The sequence below is a fragment of the Oncorhynchus gorbuscha genome, linkage group LG21 (assembly GCF_021184085.1).
Source record: "Oncorhynchus gorbuscha isolate QuinsamMale2020 ecotype Even-year linkage group LG21, OgorEven_v1.0, whole genome shotgun sequence".
NCBI lineage: Eukaryota > Metazoa > Chordata > Actinopteri > Salmoniformes > Salmonidae > Oncorhynchus > Oncorhynchus gorbuscha.
The window spans coordinates 24,110,814-24,137,578 of NC_060193.1; the positions used below are offsets into that span (position 1 = coordinate 24,110,814).

The 26,765-nt window shown below is 42.3% G+C and overlaps 1 protein-coding gene across 2 annotated transcripts in view; it reads right to left on the reverse strand.

Annotated features, from left to right (window-relative positions):
- LOC124007982 (inactive ubiquitin carboxyl-terminal hydrolase 53-like) overlaps window positions 1-25,578 on the reverse strand; it is a 65,614-nt gene extending 40,036 nt beyond the window's left edge. Inside the window, exons 1-4 of one of the 2 annotated variants that reach the window (XM_046318896.1) lie at window positions 25,063-25,578; window positions 4,519-5,205; window positions 3,603-3,695; window positions 3,100-3,234 (exon numbers count right to left, since the gene is read on the reverse strand). In XM_046318896.1, the coding sequence (XP_046174852.1) occupies window positions 3,100-3,234; window positions 3,603-3,695; window positions 4,519-4,662 (372 nt within the window). In that variant the 5' untranslated portion in view covers window positions 4,663-5,205; window positions 25,063-25,578. Of the gene's footprint in view, window positions 1-3,099; window positions 3,235-3,602; window positions 3,696-4,518; window positions 5,206-9,731; window positions 9,857-25,062 lie in introns of those variants that run through there. The other variant, XM_046318897.1, reaches the window with a different exon arrangement.
- Between the last annotated feature and the right edge of the window lie 1,187 nt (window positions 25,579-26,765).

A 26,765-nucleotide genomic window follows, 5' to 3' on the forward strand; every position in this document is an offset into this window, starting at 1 on the left:
TATGGGTTAACCCGAACCCCCATAACCTAATCAAGCATCTGACCAAATTACGCAATGTTTTAGTTCTGGGTTAACCAAGATTACTATTCCCTATACACGGAGTATACAAAACATTAAGCATGTTAGAAATTAAGATTTCTGGTTTGTGAAGTCCCCCACCCTCGCAAAAGGAAAATCTTAGCTGAAGCCACCCCTTATGATAATTTCACTTGTGTTTATCATTCGTGTGGGCACACCAGTTTTAGCACCGCCCTCGCCCAATCCTTATACATCTAAATAAAAACAAAAACCCAAGATCCGGAACTAATGCTGCTTGTTATCTTACATATTCCATAGGACAGTGGTTCTCAATTCTGGCCCAATTCTGGCCCAAGTGGGTGCAAATTTTTTTGCCTGAGCACTACACACCTGATTCAAATAATCAAAGCTTGATGATGAGTTGATCATTTGAATCAGCTGTGTAGTGCTAAGGCAAAAACTACTGCCATAGGATGGTGACAGTACCAGTTAGGTTTACGTAGGTCTTTCCATGAGAGATTGAGACAATAGTTGTCAACAAATCACAATATATTCCATTAGCAAAGTTTGCTCGATCTTATCCATGGAAACATTCTAATTTACAAATTGAAACTAGTAATCATCCCCCCTCGATTACAATATTACGAATCGCCAGCTTATTCTTTATCCTCAGCATGTATTACCCTCAACTTACCCTCAGCTATCAGCTTCTCTCCCCAATGTACCAGTACAGAGAAGAAATACTCCCCCCCCCCTGATACATCAGTATGAGCCTGTATTGTTTTGTGACATTTAACAGCTAGGGAGTTATGCTGTGCCTCACTACTGTAGTTAAGGAACCAGTCCGTGTGCAAGCACTTGAAACTCGCTCCGGTTGCTATGGAATCCCCCTAGGTTTATGAAACATTCAGGCTGCTTTTAGACCTCCATAACCACACAGCCCATTTGTTCTGACACTGGCTAATTCTGCTCATAAATAAATCCAGGTCGTACTGCTAAAGCATTTCATTACAGAGCGTCGGCCTTTACTTTACGCATGTAAACCCAAGATTCCCATGGGGGGAAAAAAATCTAGATGAAGAGAGAGTCGCCGTATAACCTTGCCAAATCCTAACATACACACAGCAGAACGTTCATGCAACTTCACGCCCGCAGAGAAATAAACACAGAATGAAGTCAGTTGTTACAATGTTAGAATGGTTAAGGTGACATGCCTGACAAAGGACTATCTGATCAAACTGCACATAAAAATAAAAGGGAGGGGGGAATAAAGTTGTACAACGTATGCAGAAGCTCCTTTAACCATTCTACCTGATATCACGTCACCTCAGGTGTTCGAACATTTTTATTCTAGCTATGTAACTGAAACAGCATTGTTGCCACTCTGAAAAAGGGGCATTGTTTATAGAACAAGAATTCAAACAGCAAGTTTTTTGTTTTGTTTGGTACCTGACCTTTCAACCACCACTTTGGAATTCATTGGATCGTGGTTCTTTAAAAATCATTGCTTATTCATAACAGACTTGGGTAGGGAATCTGAGGTAAATTTGACGTAAACGGCTCCTGTGACTGGTTCCCTGTGTTGCCAGAAAGCTCGTAGAGTGGGCATATTGGTTTGGCTGACCGCTCGTTTTCTCATCACCTCCTGTTCTTGAGAGAAAGAGACTTAATTTTCTCTGCTGTTTATCCTCCACTGTATAATGAGCTCTCCTGAGTGAATGTCCTCCCCACTCAAGACCTGCTGCGCTAAACAGGAAATTATTATATGTCTGTGCTGACTTGGTTTAGAGCAATTACGCTACAGTGACAAACCTGATGCAGGCAGACAGAGAACATAATGTACTGTGGTGTAGCCTCACCTAAGCCATATAGCCCTATAGCTAAAGGGCTAAAGATGAACTAATTCATTAGCCAAGTTGAAGTCTAAAACTAGACGTAATGTACAGTAAAATTCCTAAAATCCTGGATGTTTCTTAGTTGGTGTTGAAGCGTGTGAACATCATGCTCTCAGATGGTAATGACCTTTTCTCTGTTGGGTCTAGAATAAGTGTTAAAAAGAACAGGGTAACAAAGCATTACTATTACATAGTGGTGTAAAGTACTTAAGTTAAAATACTTTAAAGTACTACTTAAGTCATTTTTTGGGGTATCTGTACTATTTATATTTTGACACCTTTATTTTACTACAATCCTGAAGAAAATGATGTACTTTTTACTCCATACATTTTCCCTGACACCCAAAAGTACTTATTCCATTTTGAATGCTTAGCAGGACAGGAAAATGTTCCAATTCACACACTTATCTAGAGAACATCCCTGGTCATCCCTACAGCCTCTGATCTGCCGGACTCACTAAACACACAGGCTTTGTTTGTAAATGTGGTCTGAGTTTTGTTGTATGCCCCGGACATCCTAAAAAATTTTTTTTTGATGCTGTCTGGTTTGCTTATTATATAAGGTAATTTGAAAAAAGATTTATACTTTTGATATTTAAGTATATTTTAACAATTAAATTTACTTTTGATACTTAAGTATATTTAAAACCAAATACTTTTATACTTTTACTCAAGTAGTATTTTACTGGGTGACTTTTACATTTACTTGAGTCATTTTCTATTAAGGTATCTTTACTTTTACTCAAGTATGACAATTGGGTATTTTGTCCACCACTGTTATTATAGTAGGATAAATGTTTGGAAGTTAGCAAACTAAACACAAGTGTACTGAATAGCTATGGTCAAAATGACTCAGAGAGCTCAAAGACCACTTTAAACCACTCAGTGGTGTTGCATAATACAGTGAGGAAACAGTGAAGGCCCAAAGACCGTGTTTTGTCTTACATAACCCACCACCATGATATATTAGAGGCTGTGTCGAGGGGATTGATGGGAGAAGGGACATACCTCTTTCAGAGGATGACCTCGCTTAAATGTTTGTTACAACCCCCCCCCCCCCCCCCAAAAAAAAAACACTCACGCAAACTAACATACACACACATTCCACTCTATTCGCCTCTGCTCAAAGGCCCCCTGGATACCAGGAACCTGCCAGAAAGTCTGGTCAGTCACCAAAGGAACTTACGAAGCACTCGGCAGCATCGTCCATGAAGCCCAGCTGAAAGCGGTGCTCATCCTTAAAAGTCTCGGCCAGGGCGTGACGCAGGTTGTCTGAGGGCAGGGCGCGCTCCCGACTGTGCTGGAACTGGGAGAAGATGCCCTGCGGAACAGGAAAGGGGGATACCTAGTCAGTTGTACAACTGAATGCCTTCAACTGAAATGTGTCTTCCGCATCTAACCCAATCCCGCTGAATCAGAGAGGTGCCGGGGGCTGCCTTAATCGAAATAAGTTAATTCATTAAATTCTGCAAATGAAAACATTTACAAATAATTATTTATAGCAGTTCTCAAGGGACAACTAACTACTCCCTCAAAGCTCAATATCCCCAGTCTGAATGTGTTTTATCAACAAAATGTCAAATCAAATTATTGGTAATGCTATCAAAGCACCGATAAAGCCCTACAAATGTATTTTTTTTTAACATTTGGGATTGCTTGCAACAACAAAGACTTGATGAAGTCGCATACCTTCAACGCACAGAAGATACATGAGTCTCCGAGACAGAAGTGTCCAGGAAGCTGCCTCAGACTGCGTCTGAAGATGTCCAGATGCCACAGTACCTGAACAGGGGATTGAAGAAAACATATTATTGTGAAAGTATTGTCATGCTGTGTCAGGCCATGAGGACAACATGGCCTGGGGCGGCAGGTAGCCTAATGGTTAGAGCGTTGGACTAGTAACCGAAAGGTTTCAAGATCGAATCCCCGAGCTGACAATGTAAAAATATTTTGTTCTGCCCCTGATCAAGGCAGTTAACCCACTGTTCCTAGGCCGTCATTGAAAATAAGAATGTGTTCTTAACTGACTTGCATGGGGAAAAATTAAAAGAGGAGAGAGAGAGAGAGAGGAAAGAAAGAGGAGGGGGGTGGTTCTGTTCTTTGGAAACAAAGCCCTGGGTGGCGGACGTCTTCATCCAGCTCAGCCATGTCTCGCCCTCTGAGTCACGGCCTGGAAGGGTCCGCCAAATGCCTTCTCACGAGGCAAAAACAACCTTCCAGTAACTTGCCGGGAAGTACTGAAGCATTTAGAGAGTGACTAAGCTATTGGCTTTGAGGTTATAAAGTAATGTTGGTGGTGGGAAAAAAAAATTTGTCAGGAGGGAGATGCTGTCTAGTCCGTTACTATGAATAAGCAAAGCTAACATGAATGTAGCCTCCTGGAAATGAGATCATGTTTCGTATTGGTTTACCAGGTATTTCAAATCAAGGGATTGGGCATTGTTACAATTTGCATTAATGCACGTGTCCCTTATCAGATATTAACAGTGTCTCTACTTCCATCCTATTGTTCTGGATATATAGTCTTTGAAAAACAAAGCATTTATAGCAATTATCTGAAAGCATGCAGTAATCATTTACTATTCATTGTTTAGATATGACTCACCTGCACCGCACTGTTGAGAAAGCAGCTGTTCTGCCCCGGCTCGTTCAGCAGGCCTTTGGTGGGGGCTAGAGACAGCATGCTCCCCGGCTGGTAGGACTTGGCGAGATTGCCCCCCGGCTTCCTGAAGAACTTGACCCATGCCATTGGATAGAGGGTCTGCCTTTTGACGTGAGTGGAGTCACTCGGTGAGGCAGACTGGGGCTTGGTGGTAGCGGTGGGATCCCTCGTCCCGTTGAGAGGAACCCCAGACAGTCTGAGGCTACGTTATTCCGCTAGCAGCAGTTACTGTCCTGCTACACATGGGCGACTACTCCCACCTCTCCGCAGCTTGAGAGAAAGGTGATTTTACCTTGTCCACAACTTGGAAAGGTCTTAAATGTCACAGAAACCGGGAGAAATTTTTCAGAAAGTCCCTAGCTAGGAAGTCTGGAATCCAGACCAAATTATTTCGTCACCGATCGCTAGTCCGATATTTCTTATGCGTAGCTGTTTAACTCCTGAAGTAGGGGTGTTAGGCATTCTCCAGCCTGGATCATTCTGCACTGGGGATTCAGTGCCTCTGGGGGCTCTCCACATTGCCAGGATGTTATAGGGCAGTCAAATGGAGTTGATCGGCCTTTCCAAGCTTCATCCATAGCGAAGATCTATCCAGGCAGCGCTTGCCATTGTATGTCAATGGGGTCTGATCTGTAAAAGAAAGAGTGAAAAAGACTTGACACCATAAAATAATACATTTCACTGAAAACAAATTAACATCCAGGATTAACATTCTACGTATCGTAAATGGAAAAACATTTAGTCAGAAAAAGGATTGATGCTTGATCTTCCCACTTAGTAAATTATTTTTTTCGGGCAATAGTAAACAGCAGGCTTCACCTATTTCAAAGTCAGTAGTTGACCCCACCCTCTTTACAATATATATATCAACAAAGTATATCCATTAACTTTTATGACTGTCCTCTGTACCCAATGTTTCTAAATAAAACATTTGAAAGATTAAATGTATATAATCTATCCCCTCTTTCTAAACACATTTAATGGAGAGTGGGAAACAAAGTCATTATTGATCATTTACAGATTGCGAAATATCACATTGTTTAAGTCTTAGAAAAATCAGGTCACAAACTCAAAAGTCCACCAAACTAAGACATTACAGTCGACTGTGCATATTACGTGATTTAAAGTCTAAGCCGTTCGTCATCGTGTCACTTATAATAGTCGTGCCCCAGCTACCGAGTTGAAGGCTAAACAAGAAAGGGAGCTATGCCAAGTTACACAGTAATATCATCAGCCCAGTGAACAATGTAGTGCAAATTATCTACTTGCAGCACGCCTTCCTTCAGGTCCAACGGCTTGCCAATGGCCAAGCTTTCAGTCATGTAGTAGTTCTCATAGCCTTTCAACTTATGAGTGTTAGCCTGGAGCGGACATGGCAGACAATGCATGACCCGGCCCGGCCTGGCCTGACCTGCTGCTTGCAATAGCATCTTGAAAACATAACCAGGACACCAGTGTGTTGTTAAACATGTGAGATTCCTGGAACCAGTGCAGCCCTAATGCTCCAGGTCATACCGACACACTGAACTTCAAATGCAACAATCGATCCACGACAGAGAGAAGAGATTTTTCCCAGAATGCTGCCAGTGTTGTCTGCAATGTGTCATCTGTTCCCTTGGACATGCTGGTGTAGGGTTGTTTTCGTAAATTGAATGTGCATACTAATGGTAAAGAGTTATGAGCTTCATAAACCAAGTGTTTCTTTGCTGTTCATGTAGGTCTGTTTGTATCTTCTAAAAATGTTGGCTGAGGAACAAAGGACTCTATACCTAGTCTTTGTCAACAACTACAGACCAGTATCCCTTCTTTCTTTTCTCTCCAAAACTCTTGAACGTGCCGTCCTTGGTCAGCTCTCCCGCTATCTCTCTCAGAATGACCTTCTTGATCCAAATCAGTCAGGTTTCAAGACTAGTCATTCAACTGAGACTGCTCTTCTCTGTATCACGGAGGCGCTCCGCACCGCTAAAGCTAACTCTCTCTCCTCTGCTCTCATCCTTCTAGACCTATCGGCTGCCTTCGATACTGTGAACCATCAGATCCTCCTCTCCACCCTCTCCGAGTTGGGCATCTCCGGCGCGGCCCACGCTTGGATTGCGTCCTACCTGACAGGTCGCTCCTACCAGGTGGCTTGGCGAGAATCTGTCTCCTCACCACGCGCTCTCACCACTGGTGTCCCCCAGGGCTCTGTTCTAGGCCCTCTCCTATTCTCGCTATACACCAAGTCACTTGGCTCTGTCATAACCTCACATGGTCTCTCCTATCATTGCTATGCAGACGACACACAATTAATCTTCTCCTTTCCCCCTTCTGATGACCAAGTGGCGAATCGCATCTCTGCATGTCTGGCAGACATATCAGTGTGGATGACGGATCACCACCTCAAGCTGAACTTCGGCAAGACGGAGCTGCTCTTCCTCCCGGGAAGGACTGCCCGTTCCATGATCTCGCCATCACGGTTGACAACTCCATTGTGTCCTCCTCCCAGAGCGCTAAGAACCTTGGCGTGATCCTGGACAACAAACTGTCGTTCTCAACTAACATCAAGGCGGTGGCCCGTTCCTGTAGGTTCATGCTCTACAACATCCGCAGAGTACGACCCTGCCTCACACAGGAAGCGGCGCAGGTCCTAATCCAGGCACTTGTCATCTCCCGTCTGGATTACTGCAACTCGCTGTTGGCTGGGCTCCCTGCCTGTGCCATTAAACCCCTACAACTCATCCAGAACGCCGCAGCCCGTCTAGTGTTCAACCTTCCCAAGTTCTCTCACGTCACCCCGCTCCTCCGCTCTCTCCACTGGCTTCCAGTTGAAGCTCGCATCCGCTACAAGACCATGGTGCTTGCCTACGGAGCTGTGAGGGGAACGGCACCTCAGTACCTCCAGGCTCTGATCAGGCCCTACACCCAAATAAGGGCACTGCGTTCATCCACCTCTGGCCTGCTCGCCTCCCTACCACTGAGGAAGTACAGTTCCCGCTCAGCTCAGTCGAAACTGTTCGCTGCTCTGGCTCCCCAATGGTGGAACAAACTCCCTCACGACACCAGGACAGCGGAGTCAATCACCACCTTCCGGAGACACCTGAAACCCCACCTCTTTAAGGAATACCTAGGATAGGATAAAGTAATCCTTCTCACCCCCTCCCCCCTTAAAATATTTAGATGCACTATTGTAAAGTGGTTGTTCCACTGGATGTCATAAGGTGAATGCACCAATTTGTAAGTCGCTCTGGATAAGAGCGTCTGCTAAATGACTTAAATGTAAATGTAATGTAAATGTCTTTTGCCCATAATAAAATGGCATAACCCCTCTGTATTACTATTCATATTAGTGCTACCATATTGCAAAGAATGTGGTTAAGGGAAGTTGTCAGATAATTTCCTGTGAGCATCCCACTTATCTAGAAGCTATACGTGTTAGAATGATACACTGAACAGCAGTTTCCACTGTCAGCTCACATCCAATTCAGCTTCTGCTTTAAGTTAGGCACCTCAGAGTACATGATGACGCAAATATTTTATTCCATAGCTCAAAATCTTTGGAGTGCAACCCATAACTTGACAAATCAACAAATATATCCACTCCATGAGTAATGTACTGTGCCTGGTTGACATATCAAGTCATGCAGTCAGATACTGACTGGCTACTGGGCAGTTCTGGCAAATGCCAGATGGTCTGGTCCATTTTTTGCCCAGTGGGCCTATTTAAATTGTATATATTTTTTGCAAGAATTGTAATCATTTGTCCAAAACTGAGTACCTTAAAGAAGAAAAAAAAAGTTTGGGCTAGAGTTGGTGCCTTGAGGGGGGGGGGGGGGGGGGAATTCTGGTCCCACTCCATTCCTGCATGATGCATGCATTGCAATACATCTCAGGTATTGAATATATCCTGTTTTTACAATCTCTCTAGAGCACATGTCAAACTCATTCCGCGGAGGGCCGACTGTCGAGGTCTTATCTCCCCTCACCTGGTTGTCTAGGTCTTAATTGAAAGGAAAGGAGGTGGCAGGACAGAGTTCGGGAGTGTACAAAACATTAGGAACAGCTGCTTTTTCCAGGACATACATTAACCAGGTGAAAGCTCTGAAGCCTTATTGGATATTTATTGGATACTATCAATAATCAATAGAGTGGAAGGTGCACTGAGACTTGGTTCCCTCTGGTGGTGAACCTTTCCACATAGAGTATGATGAATGGGCATCTGCTCCAATAGCATTAGCTATAATAAAGGGGTAAAGTTGTAAGACTGGAGACCTCTCTCTATACCTCTCTATAAGGGATGGCAGGGTAGCCTAGTGGTTGGAGCATTGGACTAGTAACCAAAAGGTTGCAAGTCCATATCCCCGAGCTGACAAGGTACAAATCTGTCGTTCTGCCCCTGAACAGGAAGTTAACCCACTGTTCCTAGGCCGATATTGAAAATAAGAATTTGTTAAAAAATAAATAACTGAGAAGATGTTGATTGTATGCAGAACTGAAATTGTTATTGCTAGGAAGTTGGGAACCATGCTGTTTTCTTGACTAGGAGATAGCGAAGGTTTATAGATTCTGTTTTTATCATTTAGATATTTTCACAGCTTTTTCAGCTCGAGCTTAAACTCTTGAGAATATAGCAGAGCAGACTGTGGGATGGCACAAAGTGTCAGCCAAAACCAGTCGAGCAATATTTCTTCTCTGGTATTCAAACTATTTTCAACATGTCCTGAAATGTGACCACACAGCTACAATAGAGTATGTTTATGCTGGAACCAGAATTTGACCATTCATTCACAATAGTTTCTGATTGACTAAATTCTTTAAAAAAGTTTCTCTACAGAAAACAACCGTCTCAGGCCCTGTGGCTCTCATTTGCAACTACCCTCCATAGCAACAGCATTCCAAAGGAATAACTTAAGCCTGGCGTTGCTAAAGAGCTTGTGTCTTTGTGATTAGATGCAACGCTGTAGGGGCAAGTGGAAAACTGTACTCTACTTAACCTTCTAGAGTGACTCCATTCAACCATGCGTGTTTGTCATGTCTGTCTATACCGGGCCAAAAGCTTCCTGCAGACACCAATATATCACATCATCCATCCATTTAAAGCCTATTTTCTCAATGCACATTTGACCAAATGTGCCCATCCATTTAAGGAAGTGAGTTGCAAAAACTAAATTATTACTCACCATGTCCAATACGCCCGGAGAATGATTGAGAACGATTGATCAAGTCAGCTGTAAGGGGCCACGATTAATTTCCTTCATTTCTAATACCGCCTTCTCACAAACATTACCCTGATGTATCCATCCCTCCAGGTCAAATCAAGGAGGCCGGCATCACAATTCCATCACACATTCGGCCCTGAAACGATACTCAAGACCAAGATAAATCCTTGATTTCCACCATTAGAGAAAGTGATTCCCTGGAATCTTACATATAGCATAAACCTCAACATAAATTAACTGAATCTCTTCCATATTGTTGGCCCTTCAAGCCCAGCCAGTATGCATCCATAGATGACCATGAACAAAATAATCCCTATGGAGAAAACTTGGCCCACAGTCAAGTGCTTGTAAAATAAGTCCATGTCATCATGACCACATATTTAGAGTTCAGTTCAGTGCATAAGACATACTCCCCTTCCATAAGAAGTACATCCACAGCAACAACAGTAAATATGACTAATGTATGCTTACCTTATCACAGCACAGATAATACATTACTGTACTCAATCTGCCAACCTCTCTTATCTTCTAGTATCTCAAAGTCTGAGGTAAATTGGCACTGGTGTGACAGACTGCAACTGGAGCACAATATAGAACCAATGTACGTGTGTCTCAACAACCTTATAGAATGACAAAGATCTCTCTCTATGCTACCCTTGTTCAACATTGTAGACAACCCTGTGCTCAGCGGTGCCTTCAAACAATGCTATCACGTGTAGCCATCTCTGGTTTCTAAAACCTAACTGCTGATTTATCACCATTAACAATCATCACGTTATTATCAGTGTCATCTAATTTTCTTAGTCATTACAGTCTGGCAGTCACTACATTTTCACTGGTTTCGAAAAGAAACCAATTAACATTTCTGTGTGACCTACGTTCAATGTGCTTACAATATGGCACAGGTGATCAGGGCAGGTGACATCATTCCGTAAGGACATGACAATGCAACGCATGAGTGACAGACATTGTTGTGACCTGGATTGGCTGAATACTAATCACACCAGGGAGACAGGCATGGTCTTTCATTCCAAACCTAACCTGCTAGGTGAGAACTGGGACAGAGATGCAAGGGTGGAATAACACAGAGTGACTGTGCAGGGTCAGGGTTACAGGTAGCGAAGTTAAAACCGCAGAACATGTCAATAGCCACTGTGCTTTTAAGGTCAAATATTATATTAATCAGACAAATGGATGTTGGTGCTTTAAATACCCTGTGATTTGAGTGTGAGTAGAGTGCAGTTGTGTTGAAATATCTCGGCTTCCTGCTTTCAGTCCTGTCTGGAGAAAGCCTGCTCTCCAATTTGCCACTCTTCTGCAACCGAGCCGAGTGATGTCATGGCATGGGTCCTTGCGTAACCCGAGACACACCCTTCCTTTAGAGTTCTGAAGCATGGGTGACATTTCCTCAAGCTGTGTTTATTATGAAATTTGATCGGTTTAGACTAGAGGATGGAATTCCATGTCGCAAAGTCACAGGCTTGCACAGACGAACAGAAATTAGCTAATTTAAAAGAGACTCGTTATGGTCAAGTGTTAATGATTGTTTGTGAAGCCCATGTCCTTGTGTCTAACAGAAAGTATATCAATATACAGAAGTGAAATCCACCAACTTATCACAAACATAGGCATCACCTGATCTCAGTTCAAAAGCACATTCACCTGAGTGGGCAGGCCTTTCAAGGGGCCTATGAATCACTTTTCATGTCTATTTATTGAGTTCCTTTTCCATATATTTGTTCAACAACATCTCAGTCATTTGTATCCCAGACACTCAACAAAAATAGGCCTTTCTGTTAAAATGTGGCCATGCCCTCAACACTTATTACCGTATGGAATTATTAATGAGAAAAACAAAACAAAAATGACAAGCCACCCTTTCCAGGTGTGTTTGTAAATCTGGTAAGGATATACTACACTTTTGAGGAGTAGCCAAGCAAAGGCATTTCACTGGTCTGGATTTTGAGAATAGACCAAAGCACAGGAAGGAGTTATGGGACTCTCTTTGTAAAGAGAGAGGCTTGCTTAGATGGTGTCTTGCGAATTTCAAGCACAAACTCATGTTTTCTTGACATAGCGAAAATGCTAAGGCTAGCACCTTTGAGTAATCAGCTAGAGTGTCTGTTGTATATCAGCATCTTTGACAAGACAAGGCTGTCCGTTAGACTTGAACACAGCAAAACGTGACCTGGGATACAGTGTGGGATAGAAGTAATGGATGGCCTCATTAAGAGGAGTTTAACTTTTATATGGTAATGGCAAGAACCTTCGAATAAATTAAATCAAATTTTATTTCACACATACACATGGTTAGCAGATGTTAATGCGAGTGTAGCGAAATGCTTGTGCTTCTAGTTCCGACAATGCAGTAATAACCAAACGAGTAATCTAACCTAACAATTCCACAACTACTACCTTATACACACACAAGTGTGTATAAGGGATAAAGGGATAAAGAATATGTACATACAAAGGGATAAAGAATATGTACATAAAGATATGAATGAGTGATGGTACAGAACGGCATAGGCAAGATGCAGTAGATGGTATCGAGTACAGTATATACATATTAGATGAGTAATGTAAGGTATGTAAACATAAACGTGGCATAGTTTAAAGTGGATAGTGATACATGTATTACATAAAGATGGCAGGATGCAGTAGCTGATATCGTATATGTATATACTGTACTCTGAGTAATGTAGGGTATATTAAGTGGCATTGTTTAAAGTGGCTAGTGATATATTTTTTACATCAATTTCCATTATTAAAGTGAGTTGGAGTTGAGTCAGTATTTTGGCAGCAGCCACTCAATGTTAGTGGTGGCTGTTTAACAGTCTGATGGCCTTGAGACAGAAGCTGTTTTTCAGTCTCTCGGTCCCTGCTTTGATGCACCTGTACTGACCTTGCCTTCTGGATGATAGCGGGGTGAACAGGCAGGGCTCGGGTGGTTGTTGTCCTTGATGGTCTTTATGGCCTTCCTGTGACACCGGGTGGTGTAGGTGTCCTGGAGGGCAGGTAGTTTGCCCCCGGTGATGCCTTGTGCAGACCTCACTACCCTCTGGAGAGCCTTACTGTTGTGGGCGGAGCAGTTGCCGTACCAGGCGATGATACAGCCCGACAGGATGCTCTCGATTGTGCATCTGTAGAAGTTTGTAAATGCTTTTGGTGACAAGCCGAATTTCTTCAGCCTCCTGAGGTTGAAGAGGCGCTGCTGCGCCTTCTTCACAACGCTGTCTGTGTGGGTGGACCAATTCCCTTTGTCCATGATGTGTACGCCGTGATGTGCATGCCGAGGAACTTGAAACTTACTAGTTGATCTGTCGTCATTTAACGTGTCAGGCGAATGATCACAACAAAACACTGCCGTTAAAGAAGCGGCCGCTGGAAGAAAATGTGTTGTCATTTACCTCATTTTACAGACACGCAAAGGCAAAACTTGAAAACCTTGGTTGGCCTACTTTCTCTACTGAACACTTGATGTTGGACAGTGGTGCAGTGTGCCTTTGCTCAATGCAGATCCATACAGCATCCCATCTAGCTGCCGCATTACACACCTGTGTGACGGCTGAAGTATGTCCCTCCCCGCACCCCGCCGACTCTGACTCAACCTTGATGGATGACTTTCCCAAAAAGAGACAACATTCAGTGTGGAATAAGGCTGGGCATTGCCAGGGACCTTGGTGTCGACACGATAGATCTTGCGATTCGATACTGTGATTTTATTGGTTGTCCTTAGCTTATGCCTGCCCATACCATAATCCCACCATGGGGCACAATGTTGACATCAGCAAACTGCTCTCACCCAGTATGGTTGAAACCACATTTCATCCTTGAAAAGCATACTTCTCCAGCGTGCCAGCACTTCGCCAGCGTGCCAGTGGCCATCGAAGATGAGCAATTGGCCACTGAAGTCGGTTACGACGCTGAACTGCAGTCAGGTTCGGAGATGGTTTCTGACAGTTTGTGCAGAAATTATTTGGTTGTGCAAACCCTCAGTTTCATCAGCTGTCCGGTCTCATATGATCCCGCAGGTGAAGAAGCTAGATGTGGAGGTCCTGGGCTGGCATGGTTACACGTGGTCTGTGGTTGTGAGAACGGTTGATCGTACTGCCAACTTCTTTAAAAAGATGTTGAAGGTGGCTTTTGTTAGAGAAATTGACATTCAATTATCTGACAACAGCTCTGGTGGACATTCCTGCAGTCAGCATGCCAATTGCAATACTCCCTAAAAACATGAAACATCTGTGGCATTGTGTTGTGACAAAACTGCACATTTTAGAATGGCCTTTTATTTTTTTCCCAGAACAAGGTGCACCTGTGTAATGATCATGCTGTTTAATCAGCTTCATAATATGCCACACCTGTCAGGTGGATGGAATATCTTGGCAAAGGAGAAATGCTCACTAATGTTTACACATTTATGCAAATTTTTGAGATATTTTATCCCAGAAATGATGGCCTAGGAACGGTGAGTTAACTGCCTTGTTCAGGGGCAGAAGGACAGATTTTCACCTTGTCAGATCGGGGGATCCAATCTTACAACCGTACAGTTAACTAGTCCAACGCTATAACCACCTGCCTCTCATTGCACTCCACAAGGAGACTGCCTGATACGCGAATGCAGTAGAAGCCAAGGTAAGTTGCTAGCTAGCATTAAACGTATCTTATAAAAAACAATCAATCAATCATAATCACTAGTTATAACTACACATGGTTGATGATATTACTAGTTTATCTAGCGTGTCCTGCATTGCATATAATCGATGCAACGCTGGGGGATGATTTAACAAAAGCGCATTTGCAAAAAAGCACAATCGTTGGACGACTGTACCTAACCATAAACACCAATGCCCTTCTTAAAATCAATACACAGAAGTACATATTTTTAATCCTGCATATTTAGCTAAAAGAAAGCCAGGTTAGCAGGCAATGTTAACCAGGTGAAATTGTGCCACTTCTCTTGCGTTCATTGCACGGCAAGTCAGAATATATGCAACCGTTTGGGCCGCCTGGCTTACTGCAAACTAATTTGCCAGAATTTTACGTAATTATGACATAACATTGAAGATTGTGCAATGTAACAAGAACATTTAGACTTAGGGATGCCACCCGTTAAATAACATACTGAACAGTTCCGTATTTCACTGAAATAAACGTTTTGTTTCCTAAATGATAGTTTCCGGATTCTACCATATTAATGACCAAAGGCTCGTATTTCTGTGTGTTTTGTTATAATTAAGTATACGATTTTGATTTGATAGAGCAGTCTGACTGAGCTGTGGTAGGCAGCAGCAGGCTCGTAAGCTTTCATTCAAACTGCACTTTTTGTGCGTTTTGCAAGCAGCTCTTCGCAAGCACAGCGCTGTTTATGACTTAAAGCCTATCAGCCTAATGGCTGATGTAACCGATGTGAAATGGCTAGCTAGTTAGTGGGGTGCACGCTAATAGCGTTTCAAACATCACTCGCTCTGAGACTTGGAGTAGTTATTCCCCTTGCTCTGCAAGGGCCGCAGCGTTTGTGGAGTGATGGGTAACGCTGCTTCGAGGGTGGCTGTTGTCGATGTGTTCCTGGTTCGAGCCCAGGTAAGGGTGAAGAGAGGGACGGGAGCTATATTGTTACACTGGCAATACTATAGTGCCTATAAGAACATCCAATAGTCAAAGGTATATGAAATACAAATGGTATAGAGAGATATAGTCATATAAATACTATATTACACTTTTTTTTTTGCACTTTTACTTCTCCAACACTTTGTTTCTGCATTATTTAAAACAAATTGAACATGTTTCATTATTTATTTGAGGCTAAATTGATTTTTATTGATGTATTATATTAAGTTAAAATAAGAAGTGTTCATTCAGTATTGTTGTAATTGTCATTATTACAAATAAATTAATAAAAAAAAATAAAAATGTAATCGTCCGATTAATCGGTATCGGCGTTAAAATCATAATCGGGTGACCTCTAGGACCAACACTTTACATGTTGCATTTACAGTATGTGCATCGATCTAGGTTGGGCAAAACTAAACATGGTGATGTTCGCCATTGCAATCTCACTGGAATAAAGACCTCCTCCATTCCTGTCATTATTGAAAGAGATTGTGATATCTCCCATCTCAAAATAGGGCTACTTAATGTTAGATCCCTCACTTCCAAGGCAGTTATAGTCAATTAACTAATCACAAAATTGATATGAATGACCTGACTGAAACATGGCTTAAGCCTGATGAATTTACTGTGTTAAATGAGGCCTCACCTGGTTACACTAGTGACCATATCCCCCACGCATCCCCCAAATGCGGAGGTGTTGCTAACATTTACGATAGCAAATTTAAATGTACATCTTTTGAGCTTCTAGTCATGAAATCTATGCAGCCTACTCAACCACTTTTTATAGCTACTGTTTACAGGCCTCCTGGGCCACATACAGCGTTCCTCACTGAGTTCCTTGAATTCCTATCGGATCTTGTAGTCATGGCAGATAATAGTCAAATTTTTGGTGACTTTAATATTCACATGGAAAAGTTCACAGACCCACTCCAAAAGGCTTTCGGAGCCATCATCGATTCAGTGGGTTTTGTCCAACATGTCTCCGGACCTACTCAATGCCACAGTCATACTCTGGACCTAGTTTTGTCCGGTGGAGTAAATGTTGTGGATCTTAATGTTTTTCCTCATAATCCTGGACTATCGGACCACCATTTTATTACGTTTGCAAACACAACAAATAATCTGCTCAGACCCCAACCAAGCTATAAATTCTCAGACAACCCAATGATTCATAGATGCCCTTCCAGACTCCCTCCACCTATCCAACAATGTCAGAATACAATAATCAGTTAACCACCAAACTGAGGAACTCAATTTAACCTTGCGTAATACCCTAGATGCAGTTGCACCCCTAAAAACAAAAAACATTTGCCATAAGAAACAAGCTCCCTGGTACACAGAAAGTTCCTGAGCCCTGAAGCAAGCTTCCAGAAAATTGGAACGGAAATGGCGCTACACCAAACCTGGAAGTCTTCCGACTAGCTTGGAAGGACAGTATCGTGCCATATCGAAGAGCCCACACTGCTGCTCGATCGATCATCCTACTTTTCCAACTTGAGGAAAATAAGAACAATCCTAAATTTATTTTTGATACTGTGCTAACTACAAAGCTAACTAAAAAGCAGCATTCCCCAAGAGAGGATGGCTTTCACTTCAGCAGTGATAAATTCATGAACTTCTTTGATGAAAAGATCATGATCATTAGAAAGCAAATTACAGACTCCTCTTTAAATCTGCGTATTCCTCCAAAGCTCAGTTGTCCTGAGTCTGCACAACACTGCCAGAACCTAGGATCAAGGGAGACAAGTTTTTGAATACTATATCTCTAGACACATTAATGAAAATAGTCATGGCCTCTAAACCTTCAAGGTGCATACGGGACCCTATTCCAACTAAACTACTGAAAGTGCTGCTTCCTGTGCTTGGCCCTCCTATATTGAACATAATAAACAGCTCCGCATCCACCAGATGTGTACGAAACTCACAAAATGGGCAGTAATAAAGCCTCTCTTGAACAAGTTTAGCCACCGTGCTTCTACACCTGCATTGCTTGCCGTTTGGAGTTTTAGGCTGGATTTCTGTATAGCACTTTGACATCAGCTGAAAATAATAATAATAATAATTTTATAAATACATTTGATTGATTGATTGATTGATTGATTGATTGATTGATTGATTGATTGATTGATTGATTGATTGATTGATTGGTGTGGCTGGCTTCCAAATTAAGCAGACAGGTGTAAAGAAGAGCGTTTTGAAGGGTCATGTTTCGGAGGACGCGCGCCTCAACCGTCGCCTCCTGAGCCCGTTGGAGACTTGAAGCAATGAGACAAGATTGAAATTGGGGAGAAGGGAGTAAAATAAAAAAAAAAAATTTTAAATCTTCAAATAAAATAGTTTCGACGATATTGAAAAAGAAATCTTTGCATGGTTTTCTCCATATACCCCAGTATGCGGTAAGCCACCCAAGCCTACAGAAAATAGCGTCGTTTTTCTTTAGGTTGACAGGAGAGATTTCTCCCACGTGTGGCTGACAGTTGCACATTGTCATCACGGTTTGTTTGTGTCGTCTTCATCAATGGAAAAATGGATTGATATTCCCAAATGGAGTGACATAGGTCTACATTTAGCATGAAAGCACTTAGTAGGAGACTTGTCTCAGCAACTTGACACCGGTCAGTCAAGCTGACCTTCTCTGTGCTGACCATTTCCAACGTGCACTCAATACTTCACTAAATAATTCATTTAAAGCTGCCACCAGGCGTAACTGTGGTGCTAAAAAGCAGCGAGGTCAGAAAGTGAAGAGAAAACCGACATTTATTGACATAGTCCCTCACACTCAGTCAGCATCTGCCTCATTTTGCTTCATACACAAATGTTGGTTTCCATTGGTTTCAGTCGAAAACGCTTGTAATATCACAATCCCTAAATGTTGCAGATGAAACAAATAAAATCCTCAAACATTTTAGACCATGTAATAATGAAAGCTGACTACTAGGAAACCTTGCTCAGCTATGGGGAAATAAAACCATTTTCTGTTGAAAATCATGAAATAACAGAACGATACAAAACATTGGTAAATTCCCTGGGGACTGGAGACTGGGGAAACAATGCAAGCGGACGTTTCTCGAGTGGCCTTCCTGCCAAAAGCTCGCTGCATTCCAGCACACGGTCGCCACTTTGAACTCTGTGAAACTGAACAGGTCACCCACACCTCGCTGAGTCACTCAATGAATGACCCCCTTCTGTCACAGCGACAATGGAAAAGGGAGAGAACAAAAGTACATGTTCCCAAAACCGGACCCTGCATTTTTTTTAAGGCTCTGATTGAAATATAACATCCTCCCTTGGACTGTTCAGACTACTTCCTAAATGTCTCACTGCTTCCCATGACTTGCCAATAAATGTCAGCGCGACAGCGCTGGCCAAAAACTTTCTCTCCCTTTTTAAAACAGATGAATGAGTTTATTCTGTTCCAGCAGCTAAATGAAATGCTGCATGCGGAGGTCAGGTGGTTTAAGTGCACTCTGGCACAGCCCTTGTTTAATGCCACTGTCTAAGATTTAAGTCATTTATAAGCTAAATATGTATAGCTTCAAAACATGTTTTATAAAGTAATGTTGCTCTCATGGAATGGCATTTTTTAGCACTACAGTGAAAAAGTGAATGGATTTTCAGTTTAGTTGGTGGTCCTACATCCTACAGAGTGAGGCTTTAATGAATGGATGATGCAGCTGCTGACATAGGCCAACAAATGGGACACAAGTTATCATCCATGCCAGGTACCCTTCAATCAAACCTCCAATAGTGCTGATTATCGATTGGAACTCGCTAGTAAACTGCACTCCATTGAGAGTTAGCACTCTCGTCCGATTGGTACTCGATTTGACTATCCCAGTGATAGTACGTAAATAAATATCACACCAGCAAACTTCCATAAACAACAGTGAACTGACATAGTCCTCTGAAACAACTCTGGGAAATGAATTATGTAACATGGGCCATGCTGCTACAAACATTAGCTGTTTTTTCAGCATGCCATTATCTTCTAATCTACGGGTTCCAATGAAAATATCCCACAGTAAAGGTTGGTAAGATGAAAATGCATTGTGGGCTAAAAACAGCACAGCATTATCTAGCGGTGTACAATATAGGTAATTATGTCACAGCAGGATAATACAACTGTTGATGTGTTATCTTGAGGAGTGTGATGGCCGCCTCGCTTCGCGTTCCTAGGAAACTATGCAGTTTTTTGTTTTTTTTAACGTGTTATTTCTTACATTAGTACCCCAGGTCATCTTAGGTTTCATTACATACAGTCGAGAAGAACTACTGAATATCAGCGTCAACTCACCATCAGTACAACCAAGAATATGTTTTCCGCGACGCGGATCCTGTGTTCTGCCTTACAAACAGGACAACGGAATGGATCGCATGCAGCGACCCAAGGAAACGACTCCGAAAAAGAGGGAAACGCGGCGGTGTTCTGGTCAGACTCCGAAAAAGGGCACATTGCGCACCACTTCCCAGCATTCTTCTTGCCAATGTCCAGTCTCTCGACAACAAGGCTGACGAAATCCGAGCAAGGGTGGCATTCCAGAGGGACATCAGAGACTGCAACGTTCTCTGCTTCACGGAAACATGGCTTACTGGGAAGACGCTATCCAGGGCGGTGCAGCCAACGGGTTTCTCCACGCATCGCGCCGACAGAAACATACATCTCTCTGGTAAGAAGAGTGGCGGGGGCGTATGCCTCATGACTAACGGGACATGGTGTGATGAAGGAAACATACAGGAACTCAAATCCTTCTGTTCACCTGATTTAGAATTCCTCACAATCAAATGTAGACCGCATTATCTTCCAAGAGAATTCTCTTCGATTATAATCACAGCCGTATATCCCCCCCCTCTCCCCCAAGCAGACACATCGATGGCTCTGAACGAACTTTATTTAACTCTTTGCAAACTGGAAACCATTTATCCGGAGGCTGCATTCATTGTAGCTGGGGATTTTAACAAAGCTAATCTGAAAACAAGACTCCCTAAATGTTATCAGCATATCGATTGCGCAACCAGGGGTGGTAAAACCTTGGATCATTGTTACTCTAACTTCCGCTACGCATATAAGGCCCTGCCCCGCCCCCCTTTCGGAAAAGCTGACCACGACTCCATTTTGCTGATCCCTGCCTACAGGCAGAAACTAAAACAAGAGGCTCCCACGCTGAGGTCTGTCCAACGCTGGTCAGACCAAGCTGACTCCACACTCCAAGACTGCTTCCATCACGTGGACTGGGACATGGTTCGTATTGCGTCAGATGGAAATATTGACGAATACGCTGATTCGGTGTGCGAGTTCATTAGAACGTGCGTCGAAGATGTCGTTCCCACAGCAACGATAAAAACATTCCCAAACCAGAAACCGTGGATTGATGGCAGCATTCGCGTGAAACTGAAAGCGCGAACCACTGCTTTTAATCAGGGCAAGGTGTCTGGTAACATGTCCGAATATAAACAATGCAGCTATTCCCTCCGCAAGGCTATTAAACAAGCTAAGCGTCAGTACAGAGACAAAGTGGAATCTCAATTCAATGGCTCAGACACAAGAGGCATGTGGCAGGGTCTACAGTCAATCACGGACTACAAGAAGAAACCCAGCCCAGTCACGGACCAGGATGTCTTGCTCCCAGGCAGACTAAATAACTTTTTTGCCCACTTTGAGGACAATACAGTGCCACTGACACGGCCTGCAACGAAAACATGCGGTCTCTCCTTCACTGCAGCCGAGGTGAGTAAGACATTTAAACGTGTTAACCCTCGCAAGGCTGCAGGCCCAGACGGCATCCCCAGCCGCGCCCTCAGAGCATGCGCAGACCAGCTGGCCGGTGTGTTTACGGACATATTCAATCAATCCCTATACCAGTCTGCTGTTCCCACATGCTTCAAGAGGGCCACCATTGTTCCTGTTCCCAAGAAAGCTAAGGTAACTGAGCTAAACGACTACCGCCCCGTAGCACTCACTTCCGTCATCATGAAGTGCTTTGAGAGACTAGTCAAGGACCATATCACCTCCACCCTACCTGACATCCTAGACCCACTCCAATTTGCTTTCCGCCCAAATAGGTCCACAGACGATGCAATCTCAACCACACTGCACACTGCCCTAACCCACCTGGACAAGAGGAATACCTATGTGAGAATGCTGTTCATCGACTACAGCTCGGCATTCAACACCATAGTACCCTCCAAGCTCGTCATCAAGCTCGAGACCCTGGGTCTTGACCCCGCCCTGTGCAACTGGGTACTGGACTTCCTGACGGGCCTCCCCCAGGTGGTGAGGGTAGGCAACAACATCTCCTCCCCGCTGATCCTCTACACGGGGGCCCCACAAGGGTGCGTTCTGAGCCCTCTCCTGTACTCCCTGTTCACCCACGACTGCGTGGCCACGCACGCCTCCAACTCGATCATCAAGTTTGCGGACGACACAACAGTGGTAGGCTTGATTACCAACAACGACGAGACGGCCTACAGGGAGGAGGTGAGGGCCCTCGGAGTGTGGTGTCAGGAAAATAACCTCACACTCAACGTCAACAAAACTAAGGAGATGATTGTGGACTTCAGGAAACAGCAGAGGGAACACCCCCCTATCCACAGGAATGCCATAAAGATCATCAAGGACATCAACCACCCGAACCACTGCCTGTTCACCCCGCTATCATCCAGAAGGCGAGGTCAGTACAGGTGCATCAAAGCTGGGACCGAGAGACTGAAAAACAGCTTCTATCTCAAGGCCATCAGACTGTTAAACAGCCACCACTAACATTGAGTGGCTGCTGCCAACACACTGTCATTGACACTGACCAAACTCCAGCCATTTTAATAATGGGAATTGATGGGAAATGATGTAAATATATCACTAGCCACTTTAAACAATGCTACCTTATATAATGTTACTTACCCTACATTATTCATCTCATATGCATATGTATATACTGTACTCTACATCATCGACTGCATCCTTATGTAACACATGTATCACTAGCCACTTTAACTATGCCACTTTGTTTACTTTGTCTACACACTCATCTCATATGTATATACTGTACTCGATACCATCTACTGTATGCTGCTCTGTACCATCACTCATTCATATATCCTTATGTATATATTCCTTATCCCCTTACACTGTGTATAAGACAGTAGTTTTGGAATTGTTAGTTAGATTACTTGTTGGTTAACACTGCATTGTCAGAACTAGAAGCACAAGCATTTCGCTACACTCGCATTAACATCTGCTAACCATGTGTATGTGACAAATAAAATTTGATTTGATGTAAAATAGAGAATGAGTAATCCATCATTTCTGAATGAAGTCTTCTTTCCAATATATTCATTGTGATGGAAAGACATTTGCTACCTTGTCCTGAATCAAAGTATGTTTCCTATCAATTAAACTGAAATTGGAGCATCGTAAAATGTGAAGATTCAACCCTGCCACCCTCTAGGCTTATTTTTGTCCCACGATAGATAAGTAGGCTAATCGTAACACCTTCCAATTTAGTTTATTCTTAACGTGAACACCACGCTTTCTCAGATCTAAATAATTCAAACAATCAGACAAACCCACAATGTATATTAAGTACAATTTAATATACTCAATTCTAAACCATTAGTTTCTGATAAGATGATTTTCATCCGGTTTGTAATACCTTACACACAACTCAAGGTTTGAATGAGCTTAATGCCTGTGAGGAATATAAAAAGACAGCTATCTAATAATGGCCAAAATCACACAATCAAGGGAATATTCTTGAGGTGTCTGATGTTTGATGACAGGATGAGGTGTTCATTTGCTAGCAAGGCTTCTGGGGGAAAGAGGGTGTCGTAGAACAATGCATATCACTGAAACTCACTGGGGACTCGGGAGTTGAGTACAAATTGTACTCACTGGTCATACAAAAGACACAGTATTTCAAAAGCACAGCGCTATGTGGTAAAATGACTAATTGACTGTCTGCTTTATCACTCAGATGTTTGCTGAATGTTCTGTAAAAGTGAATCATGCTATAATCATGTTAATACAACTTTGTTATTGGCAGTGTTGAGAAACTAGTGCTGGTCCACATGACAAATATAAAAAGGTATGATTTCTACATGACCTATAATTCATTAATTATATGAGTGAAATAGTTATCCTTCCAAACAAAATGGTCATTAAGAAGGCCTATGTTGTTTCTGGGTTGGAATAGTGTGAGCGTTTACCCAACTACAGAATGGTATGGGAGTATACCGGTCATTAAAAATATGAATGTAAGTAGACCGCTGCTTGGGCCGCTTATCCTTCTCAGGAGTATGACATCATACTCTATGAGGAAATAGCAACCATTTTTGAAAGTCTGTTTGAGATGAGTGTTATTGTCTCCAATTTATGCTTTGGCCACATACGAGTATAGGACGAATCAACAACATTTTTAGGTATGAGTTATCATAATATGAACTTTAAAGAGTGAGGTTTTCACTGGACAGTTACTTTAATTTAGTACAGTCAAATCAGTTTGGAAGTAGGAAATTCTCCAATTCATTCCGGATTATTACAAGCACATTTCTCTATCAGATAATGGCACAAATCTATAACTAAATGGTTGACACCTAACAGTGTTTCGCAAATCCAGTCCTTGAGTGCCCCCAACAAATGCAATAGTTTAAACTAAATGAAACTTTTGGATTTGACAGGTTACTTAGTCAATGTTGCTGGATCCTGCATTAAAATAATCATGCAGATCTACGCTCAAGCATTTCCATTCATTTGCACAGGCTGCATCAGGCTATGTCAATTCAAGTAGGCTTGCAGTGTTAACCCAAATCCAGTCCTCGAGTACCCATCACCAGCACACCTGATTCAACTTGTCAACTAATTATCAAGCCCTCAGTTGAAACAGGTGAGTTTATCTAGGCTACAACAAAACATGTGTGCTGTTGGTGGGTACTCGGACTGGAGTTGGGAAACACTGCGGGCCTACTTGAACTGACAGTCTGATGCAACTTGTGCAAATTAATGGAAATGCTTGAGCGTAGATCTGCATGATAATTTTTAATAACCTGTCAGATGTATTGGTTTCAATTACAACAGTATTTTGGCCTACTTGTAACGGATTTTAAAACTTTACACGATTGACTAGGCTCACAAAATATCGTATAGCCTGAGGGACTTAAGTTTGAGGCTCAATTTCAATAACCTAAGTAAACTTTGCGGAATTATTGTCAGTGTACACCGGTAAGGGACATGCTAGACTTATCTTTTCATATGTTATGTTTGCTAATGTCCCAAGTGCAATAATGAAATATTGTTGCCAAGCCGGGTACTTTCACAATATTTAGGATAGGTTCTTATAGAAATAAGATATAGGCTTTTATTTCACGCAGTTATAGAAGCACTACTGATACCGCACTAATCCATATTGTTGACGTTTTTGTTTTGAATAACGTCGGAAGTCAATCGGCGATATCATACGTTTCAGATGAGTTTACCTGTAAATCAGGTACATTTCCGCCTCATGCGCGTTGTGCCACAGTCAAAACAACTAGGAACTCGGAGATCCGACCTCAAGACCATTGACGTCATGATTTGACATCGTTTTTTCCGGGTTCCCAGTTGTTTTGAAAACAGAATTGATACAGGAAAATGACCAGGGAAAAGTTTGAACAACCCAACCTAAACCAAAAGAACACTAACACTCACCTTTTTAAAGAATGACCAATATATCCAGCAGTAGGTAAATCCAAGGTAGGAAATCAGCAGGATCTTCCAAATGTATTTTGTGTTAGTTCTTGAACTGGGAACGGCTGGAGTTTCAGTGAAACCAGAGTGGAAACTGACGTAGCCTAGTGTCCCAATTCCAGCAGTCGTTGCGCGTGGTTAAAATTATTAGATGTCGCGTTATAAATTAAACCAAATAACTAAGAGAATAGCACGTGTAACAATTTAGCTGTAATCGTCTTTACGGTTACGGACTCTTTCTTCAATCAGAATTCCAGTTCTTGTCACAAGCCCTCCCATTCACTTGCAGTATACCGATTTTAAGAGTCGTGTGTGTTTCTGTTGCAGTTTGAGCAATGGTCGGCTTCCGCACCTGAAATATTGGATTAGTGATGTTTTCAGAGCTGCGAGGTCAAACTCCGCCTCTGGAGCACTGTATTTACTGCAACCGTCTGACTGTGCTGTGTTGTACTCTACTGAGACACGTTTGCATAGGAAGCAATCCCAACTGCCTGCGAGTGAAGGGAGGAGTTTCACGGTACTTTTCACCGTCAATCAAGCAGGTAATACCCAGTAGGCAACACTGGTTCAGAATATGTTAGTTTAACGTGTTTTTAATAGGTCTTATTCTGGTCGCAAACTGGTTGAAAATAAATAAAAAATGTAATGTGACTTTTTTTCTGACCAACATATGACCAGCTGGTCATAATTTTTACCACTATATTATGTGTTATATTATTCACTGGTCATAGTTAAAGTTTGATATTGAAAACATTGATAATTACATTTATATTTGTTACCATAGGCATCAATTCAAGTTTAAATCTGCAACATATTCTTACATTTAGATATAGATAAAGCAATGGCAAAAACAGATCTACATCCCCATTCTGCATACAGTAATTGTTTCACAGTTCACCCAAAGACATTACATGCATAGAGAGACTGGGACAGAATATATATCATAAAAATAAAATCTAAATGTATCTGTCACATGCGCTGAATACAACATGTGTAGACCTTACCGTGAACTGCTTACTTACTTACAAGCCCTTAACCAACAATGCAGTTTAAAAAAAATATTTACTAAATATAGTCAAGTAATATCACAATAACATAACAATAACGAGACTATATAAAGCCAATTGTTTTGTTGTACTAATTAGAATGAGTAGATCCTCATCCTGGACCTCAGAGCACAGAAGGCGATCTGGAGCATAATGGCCCTCTTGAAGAGTGGTGTGATGGGTCAGATCTGCAGTGAAGCGAATCAGCGCATTACAACTTCATCAATTTGAGATTGTAAAATAACTAGAAAATGACATTCCTGACAAAACTTTGGACTTAGCTGACTAAAAGTATTTCCATGGTACTAGTTAAAGAAGTTTGTGGCAGTTATAGCTTGGAGATGTCTTCAAAAAAGAGCACTTGCTCATATACATACATTGTATTCTCCTCCACCAACAAATCAACCAATCAATGACACTTACAGTAAGCAATACATAAACAACTGGCATAATGTGGGCATGCAGGACATGACAGAACAGTAACGCACAATCAAATATTTATAACAGCTTCTACTAAAAATGTTGCACTGTCCAACTTCAATGGAATGGAGGAATGGTAGCAACGGCATGTTTTGTCCTCTGTGCCTTTATATTGAAGTGGGACATTAATGAATTTAT